The 8,838-nt window shown below is 37.6% G+C and overlaps 1 protein-coding gene across 2 annotated transcripts; it reads right to left on the bottom strand.

The window, feature by feature from the left end:
* Nucleotides 1–207: 207 nt before the first annotated feature.
* LOC149222706 (uncharacterized) lies at nucleotides 208–3,661 on the bottom strand. Of its 2 annotated transcripts, none has more exons than XM_089385590.1 (2): nucleotides 2,214–3,661; nucleotides 208–1,841 (listed from the first exon to the last, which is right to left on the bottom strand). In XM_089385590.1, exon 1 carries the CDS (start codon nucleotides 3,568–3,570, stop codon nucleotides 2,563–2,565), a length of 1,008 nt encoding a protein of 335 aa, XP_089241716.1. In that variant the 5' UTR covers nucleotides 3,571–3,661; the 3' UTR covers nucleotides 208–1,841; nucleotides 2,214–2,562. The 2 variants fall into 2 exon arrangements, with proteins under 2 accessions (XP_089241716.1, XP_089241717.1); XM_089385591.1 differs by having other exon boundaries at nucleotides 208–1,600.
* Nucleotides 3,662–8,838: the final 5,177 nt, after the last annotated feature.

Below are 8,838 nucleotides of genomic sequence, written 5' to 3'. Positions count from 1 at the left end.
CTCAATTCTCAGGAACATGATTCGAATCAAAAAGATAGACAGATAATAAGGATCCAAAAAAAACACAAATATGTACCGGATCCATCACCCATAAGGGACAGGGGAAAGACGACATACCTCTATGAGAGAGCAAAAGGCGATAGAATATAAGGGAAGCAGAAACCAGTAGAGAACTAGGTACCTGGAATGGAGAAATCCTCTATCAGATATATAGAGTCTTGCATTTGTACCTCCAATTTCCATATACCAGGATCAATTGTGAGTCCCTTCTTTGATAAGTTGTCTGCCACAGAATTCAGAGACCTGTCCACATGGCTGATAGTATATGACTGAAGACTGTTCCATAATATTTTTATCCTATTAATCCATCCTGAAAGTATGGGGTTCTTGTTAGTTAGCTTCCCTGTGGCCAGACCTATTGTATTTTTTGAATCCCCATATATCTGCAGCAGTTGAATATTCAGGAAGGAGGAAAATTGTAAAAGACCCACTAAAGCCATTGCCTCAGCCTTATTGTTTGTTCCACATCCACCATGCCAATATATAGAATAGTGAAGGTCTTCCGACATCGATATAAAAACACCACATGCACACATGCCTCTTTGTGCAACTCCATCAAAAAATGCCCTTGGATAACCCATCGACTGCATTGAATGGATGCCAGAACTGTGAGATTTGCCTGAAGACCCTTTTTTTGGAATGGAAAGATACATCGAAGTGATCTGTTCAAACAGAGGCAAATTTGTATCTTTCCTCTCACGGAATATGGTATTGTTCCTTTTCTTCCAAACTGTCCAGAATAGCAATAGAGGAATGGATCTATGAGCAACTTTCTGCGAGCTCCACCAGCGTAAAGCCACTTTGACATCTGTGTGATCTATTAGATGAAAACCAAAATAAACTGCAAGATCCTTCCACAACTGATAGGTGTAACTACAGGTAAGAAAAATATGATTGCTATTCTCTTCCCCATTTTTACAAAGAAGGCAAATACTAGGATCAGACCAATTCCTTTTTTGGAGATTCTCCCAGGTTATGAAATACAAGCCAGGAAAAATGGATTATTTTGTTAGGCACCCCAGTTTTCCACAATGAAACGGGATAGATGAATTGAAATGGACGCGGAATCGACCTTGCCAGAACTAGATAGATATCTTTGACCTTTAATTCATCATAACACTTAACACCTCTCCATGTAAGATGATCCTTTCCATCAGAATTGCATATTCCAGAGCCCCTTATTGAAATCATAATACTGGTCCACTGCTGTGCATAAGTTTGACTAAGGCCCAAAGAATGAAAATTCTTCCATATAGGAATACCCCCCTGCCAGTCTTCAATAAGTTGATTCCAATAAAAGATCCCAGATCTATGCAGAGCCATGATGATAGATTGTGGGAAGTTAAAATCCTCTCCCAGACCAGTAATATGATCATAGCCAATGAGCACATCTTTCCCATTTTGGATATTCCAATGTAAATTATCAAGTAAGAAAGATTGAATTCTGCGAAAACTTTTCCAGATAGCTGATCCCTGTAATTTTCCAATAATACCTTCTCGATACCAGAAAGTGAGATCTTTATTCTCCATGTACTTCCTTCTGATAGTGGCACCAATAATCCAACGACATTAGGATTCGAGACAAAGGAAGGCACCAATAATTTGTAGCGTAATCAAATATGCATCAGAAATTATTGCAATGCAATCTTTTTGCATAGCGACTACGAGTTATATTTTACGATAGGCATGATTGAAGAGGATCTCATTCCACTATCACTAGGATAGTTTTTGATACCAGGAATAAAATTCATTGCCATTCGTCCGGCAAAGAAAAAGAAATCCTTGACAAAGCACAGTAAGAAAACACGCATGAGACTCTTGTTTAAATTCTACTCAGTATATTAGTAGTAAACAACTAGTATCCAGTCTTTAGCTTGGATTTAAGATATGTATTGATTCCAGTTGACTTTTAGTGATATGGCTGATCAAAAAACAAATAATTCATGCCACTGTAAAGAATATCAGAACTTTGAAAGACCTACTTTTGCATGTGGGATTTGAGCATTTAGTTTTACCGTTATCCGTGACTTAAACAAAAGTATAAATTTCACAACTAAAAGGGAGGAACAATGCAGAATAGTTGCAACATTACTAGCAAACAACAAATTATCTTGTGATGAGAGTTTCTCTTTTCATCTTTCAAAATGCATTACCTGCTACATCCCCAGAGGTCATTTCTCCACAATTGTATTACAATTGAGTATCCTTCAATATTGCTTGTTGATTACGATTGCGATGTGAAACGATAAACTCACTAAAACAAAACTCCTGGCCTGGACTGACTGCGTCATGACCAGCGTGATTGTCTTCTGTATATACTAACTGTCACTCTATACTCATGTAAGCAAGAGGGATCACATTGGATCCTTACAGTCTGATGATCACCTGGTTAATGTACTTAAATCTCTTTCTCACATTGAATAAGAGCAATATGATGCAATACAATCCAACCCTGAATGAATAGGAAACCTTAACTTCCCAGTCTTTTCGAAGAGGACATTGTCATTGGATAACGTCAAGATCAACTGGCTTGCCACTGTAAATTTCAATTAACTTTGTGGCATGAGAACTGCATTTCACATACTTTTCAAGGAACTGTTGCTCACTTAAAAGAAAAACAGAAGTGAGATTAGGAAGATGCTTCGAGGGTTGCATTGCACTAATAGATTTCAAAACTCTGTGACGAGGCTTGATTCTACACTCCAAACTACACAACATGAGCTTAGAATGTGTTAAAAGAAACTTTGCAGGAAGCCCTGCAGTATGTATGAAATAGTCCATGCTTTTCTGCACTTTATCCATGGAAATAGTTAGTATCTTTGGGTTCCTCCTAGCAGACTCCTTGATATCATCTTCCGGGACGCCAAAACTTGCCAAATGCTTCAATCTTTTTTCCAAAATTTCAGGCCCATTACTAAGCATTAAAATCTGAGATGCCCATTTGAAAACCTTGGATACGTCAGTGTCTGATCCGAACAGGTTTCGAACATACTGCATGTTTGGGGACAGAGTTTTCTCTATATTGCAGCCAAGCAGTCTCGGATGTCGGGATATGGCATTTCTGGACTCTTGTGCAGTAAAGCCCAACGTTTTCATCCACTCAATCATGGGTTTCAACTTCCGATCAGCGTTGAGACAAAGAATACCTGGGTATTTGGTAATAATTTTCCTTACCTGGTATTCTGTGCATCCTGAAGCTCTCAGGAAGTGAACCGCTTGTTGGGACGTACGAGTGGATCTTGTTCTGGCAAAGGCTGGCACAATTTTAAACATAGTTGAGACCTCAGACTGAAGCAACCCAATGTCATTGAGTAAGAAATCTGACATGGGGCATCCGGTCTCCGCTTCTGGGGAGCCTGTGAGCCTGCCATTACTAACAGCAGTATATGTAGAAAGCAAGGAGAGTCTTAACACAGCAATCCGTGGAAATGGTGTTGCAGCAGCGGCAGCCGCCAGTCGATGGAGAGGAGATCGTAAGGATGAAGCAAAGAAGTTGCAGAACATGGCCATTGCACGAGCGATGAAATTAGGGATTTGTCGAAGATAGTCAAGATAGACCTCAAGCCTGGTTTAAGAACAGCCTGAGTATGTAAACATGTATATTTTTTATAAAGAATATTTTAGAAAAAAAATAATTAATTTTAAAAAGTTTTATTAACTAGCATCCCAGAGGCATCTAGCAGGAGTGAGAGCCTCCTCCCGATTACGGACCACCAGCAGGGTTATGCCAGGGGGCGTGGTTTTCCTATTTAACAGTGATGAGTCAAGCCCAGCATTCGCGGATAGCAGCCAGAGATGGTTGTCCTCACTGTTGGTTTGACACCTGAGTTGATAGGTTTTACCACCTTCGGAAAAAAAAAAAAAAAAAAATGTTGTAAAGGAAACGCGGTAAGGCATAGTGTGTGGAAGAATATTGAAATGTGAATGGGCTTTTGTGGGCTTTTTTGAAAGCAATGGTCGATGATTCCGAGTTTTAATTTGAGGAAGCCATGCCGAAAACTGCTGAAATGGAATGCAAGTAGCCATAAATTATCGCATAAACTTGTTTAGAGACCTTTGTTTGTAGTTGGTAAAAATTGTGTAGTTAAAGGTGAAGGTAAACGAATGAATCCATGTGAACAACAACCGGGTATCCATATTGATTTGGATAGGGTTATTTAAGAAATCATTATTCAAACGAGAAATTAAATTAATATGAAGATATATTGAAAACATGTATTATATTCATTAAAATCAATTGATTTTGTTAACAAAATATGTTAAAACCCATTGACAATGAATTGGTTGTGAGGACATAAACTATCAAAATGGTATTTGATCCTGAAACATACTTTTTTAAGTTTGAAATGGAAAAAAAAAATAGTTGTGAGGACATAAACGATCAAAATGGTATTTGATCTTGAAACATCCTTTTTTAAGTATGAAATGGAAAAAACAAATAGTGAATTGTAACATCCTTTTTTAAGTTTGAAATGGAAAATACAAATAGTTGTGAAGACATAAACCATCAAAATGGTATTTGGTCTTGAAACATTCTTTTTTAAGTTTAAAATGGAAAATACAAATAGTGAATTGTAACAGAAGAGGTTCGAGAAAGAATATAATATTCTAAAGAACATTGTGCTTGTCATTCCATATTTGAAGTTGTATCAAAACATGTTGGAGGCATCGAAGACCTGAAGAAGCAGCAATGGACCTGCAAAATGTATATTTTGTTAGAATTAGTAATATGTAAATAAGTTGTGGAAATTTATTAGTAATACTTTGCAGGTGAGTTGTGTTAAAATGAATTTGGAATGAATGGAAATGAAGTTACCTTTGCCATGGGGATTTATATATTGTTAGTGGAAGATGCCTGGTGAATAATGGCATATTGAACACCATTGGAGGTTTATGCGTAGTTGGAGAGGCATATTTTTTGCTTGCCATTCTACTTGTAGTTTCTTAGGTATGTTATTTCTGAGTCCATGTGTCCTGTTTCAAAAGAAAGAAAATGTTAAAATGAGATGTATAGATAATATCAAGACATTCTAATATTTGTTTAATTATTAATATTGATTAAAGTTGGTTGTTGTTGAAAGATATGAAAAGTATGTTATGAAATAAAATGAGGTAAATAAATGGAGGAAACCTTTTGGTGATGTTAAAGTATGGGTTGGAGCAGATTATCTAGAGGCGGCATTGAACGGAGAATTTCTTCTGCGTGTTTTCTGCGAGCAATGTTTTTGTTGTCCTTCATTTTACTGTAACGATCGAAACTGAATGCGGGGCTAATCCAGAGATCTTGTAGAGAAGGTACTCTTGAAATTGCTGTGAATGTGAGACCTTGAAATTCTGTTTTTCCAATGTCAATTGTTGCTTTTGGAAGTGTCATACCTTGAGATTTATGTATGGTTAAAGCCCAAGCCATCTTCAGTGGAATTTGTGCACGTCCATTTCTTTTTACTGCTGGAATAGGCAAGTGAGTGGGATTTCTTTCATCCCAAGGAGGCCTGATGTATTTGGGAAAATCTACGACAACAAATGTTGGAATTTGTGGTGGTGTAGTTGATTCTTTGTAAAAGATGGTTACAATTTCTCCGAGGGAACCATTAACAAGTTCGGCTGAAACCCAAAGGTTGGAAGTCAACATAGCTTTTTTGCCATTGCATAGTAATACAATTCGCTCAAGTTGCTCATCTTCTGAGGACATGCTGGAATATGTGTTGCCGTCTTCAACAATGGATCTTGCAATTGGAGTGTTTAGAGATTTCATCATTTGCTTATTATGGACCATTGTTTGAACATTTGTTGGAAATAGATGCATGGAATCATGGAATGAACATATTTCTTCTTCTGATAAAAAGGAATATGTGCGTGACATGAGTACGTCATAGTCGTCGATTGTTGTATTTGCATCTCTAGTGTTTTGGAGAATGTTCCTGAAAGTAACCTGTGCGATGTTGTCACCTTGTTGATGAAATATTGTGTCTAATGTGATGACTGTGTTGAAGGTGTTCCATAGTGCGCTTCCGTGGCTCGTCCCTGCATATAGAGGTATGTCTTTGACGGGTGGCAGCTGACCGAGATCACCAACCAATATAATGGAACAGCCACCGAAAGGAGTGTTTCTTTGTTGTGGAAATGCCTCTCGAAGACGTTCATCAATATGGCTGAGAAGCTTTGGCCCAATGAAGCTCATTTCATCGATTAGTATGTATCTTATATGCCTGAGTTCTTCTTGGAATTTTGCAAGAGCATTACCTTCTAAGGGCATGAGATCCTTTATAGGAAGGTGCAGAGCAGAATGGATTGTCGATGCTTTTATGTTGAAGGAAGCAACCCCTGTAGGGGCGAAGAGCATGATCGGTGATTAAACTGCATGCAAGATGATCTGAGAATGAGTGGTAAAGAAAAAATTACCAACACTTTCTCCAAGGTGCATAGATATCGAATTCAGCTGTGCCCTATTCTCATAAAGGCGCTAAACAACTTGCCTCGATCTTACAATTTCTTTTGCCAAATTCTGCCCAAGAAAATTTTGACTCATCAAAGATAAAAGCAAAGCCTGTTTCTGAGTACTAGCAACCTTGCTGATGTTCTTTAGTCACAAACATGATATCATTAAATTTAGAAATTGTACTAGAGAGAAATATAACAGGAATTGTTACTGGAGGTTCAACCCAAGATACGTAAAAAATGATGGAAAGCAGTACATCAGCCAGCATTCAGTGCAAACACACCTCACAAGATCAATACTAAATCTGTAGCATTGGATTCCATGTGATGTCAATAAAAATGAAGCCAGGCAAACGATTACTCATATAGACAATAAAATCATAAATGAAAAAATTAAAGCTATAATGTCACAGTAATAGAGAATCTAAAGATTTGAAACACAAGCATGTGTGCTTTTAAATGTGTGCTTGGAAGCTCTTCATCTAGAACCACTTGCAGAGCAAACTAATGTAGGCATCATCAATATAAACCACAACTCGGCCAACAGGAACTCAATTAATGATCCCAGGCTAATCATTCTACTTTACGTGGCTTACAAGACTCCTGCAAAAGCATTAACCACAAAAAAATTAAGCTTGAAAACTATCTAGTGTGCTGGAGAAATTCATCAAGAAGATCTGCTCCTCAAGATTGATTTTGATAAAGTCCTACACAGATTAGAATGGTATATTACTTCAGATATGATGATATGGATTGGTATCCTAAGGTCAGAAAAGCAATGAGGTACAACGTTGAGAACCTAACCATTCAAGTTATTTTGCAATGGTCCATCAAAAAGGGTTTTCTTTGTCCAATAAAAAATTTCATCGTAGCTAATGCTCTAGGTTAGCTAGAGTCAAGTGCAAATCGAAGGAATGATCATTATCAGGTGCTTACAAGATGTTTTAAAATCCACTTTGTAGATGACTATGTGCTCTCTCTAGAATTAGCCCAATCTTTGGATATGATGATGTGTTGGATTTGGCCCAAGTTTGAGAAAGCAGTGAGCATTATGTTCACCAAAGCATCTGTTAAGTTTCAAGTTGGGCATCTAGTATTAAAAAACAAGTTACAACTAAATCATAATTAACAATTACATCTAAATCATGTGATTTTTTATTCAAACATGGATGGCATAACAATGTTGACAATGTTGACAATTTTAGAGAAACACAAACTCAGATACCTAGTTAAGGTTCATTTCAATGTTTCAAAAAATAAAATCACGGGGTCAAAAATCCGCTGGCAAAAACTACACGGACCAGTACAGAAAGATCTTCGCCAAATAAAATTAACATCACAGAGCAGTACAGAGAGATATTTACCTTGATGGCGATTAGTTGTTAAAGAAACACTACCCCAATGGGCTTTGCAAACCCTGCATTTCCCTTAAATAGAAATGATAACTGTTAAACCTCTCCCAAACACAGACTCGGACCATATGCATACATATTTCCTTTCTATAGATAATATCCTATTTTGTAGAGATTAGTAAACAAAAACAGCGTACCTGCTACTCCATTTACAACCTCATAAGAATCCTAAATCATGGATCTTTTTCCAACTGCCCACCTTCAGCCCTAAATCTGGCAACAAAATAAAATTGGCTGTTCACATCTATATCTCGCAGGCAAATAAAATGGGCCGAACAACGGTGTAGACATACACACATACCAAAACAGAAAACTGAAAACAGAGAAAGACAAACTCATTCATTGTTAAGCTTACAGTTTCCCACCTCAAGCCATTGGAGTGCAGGAAAATTACTTAGCAAATGTGTAACTTACTTCCCTGTTCTATTGGCTATGTTGAGTGGAATTTGTGGTGGGAATGTGCACAGCGTCCTACTAACCAAGTTTAAGGCCGAGACACAGACCATTCCTTGTCATGGCCTTAACCCCAGATTTATCCCTCCTTGAAACATGATAATATCCAAGGAATGATGGTCTCCCTGTGAAATTCTATAAGGGTTTCTAAGACACCATTGGGAAACCTTTTAAATGTGTGCTTGGAAGCTCTTCATCTAGAACCACTTGCAGAGCAAACTAATGCAGGCATCATCAATATAAACCACAACTCGGCTAACAGGAACTCAATTAATGATCCCAGGCTAATCATTCTACTTTACGTGGCTTACAGGACTCCTGCAGAAGCATTAACCACAAAAAAATTAAGCTTGAAAGCTATCTAGTACCGACATTACCCTCGGACATATCCTAGCTCAATGTGGTGTCCACTGATTGTGCTTTGGCAATGCCAATTCTCGATCCAATCAAGGATGAATCATCACATTCCATTGTA

This window comes from Pinus tabuliformis, chromosome Q, assembly GCF_031772625.1.
Source record: "Pinus tabuliformis cultivar Carrire ecotype Pingquan chromosome Q, CPIR1, whole genome shotgun sequence".
Taxonomy (NCBI): Eukaryota; Viridiplantae; Streptophyta; class Pinopsida; order Pinales; family Pinaceae; genus Pinus; species Pinus tabuliformis.
The sequence above is the reverse complement of the archived record's forward strand: the minus strand, read 5'-3'. Positions and strand labels throughout refer to the sequence as shown.

Bases quoted from the DNA above. Each gene is read 5' to 3' on its own strand.
- LOC149222706 (XM_089385590.1), bottom strand. From the start codon at position 3,570: ATGGCCATGTTCTGCAACTTCTTTGCTTCATCCTTACGATCTCCTCTC.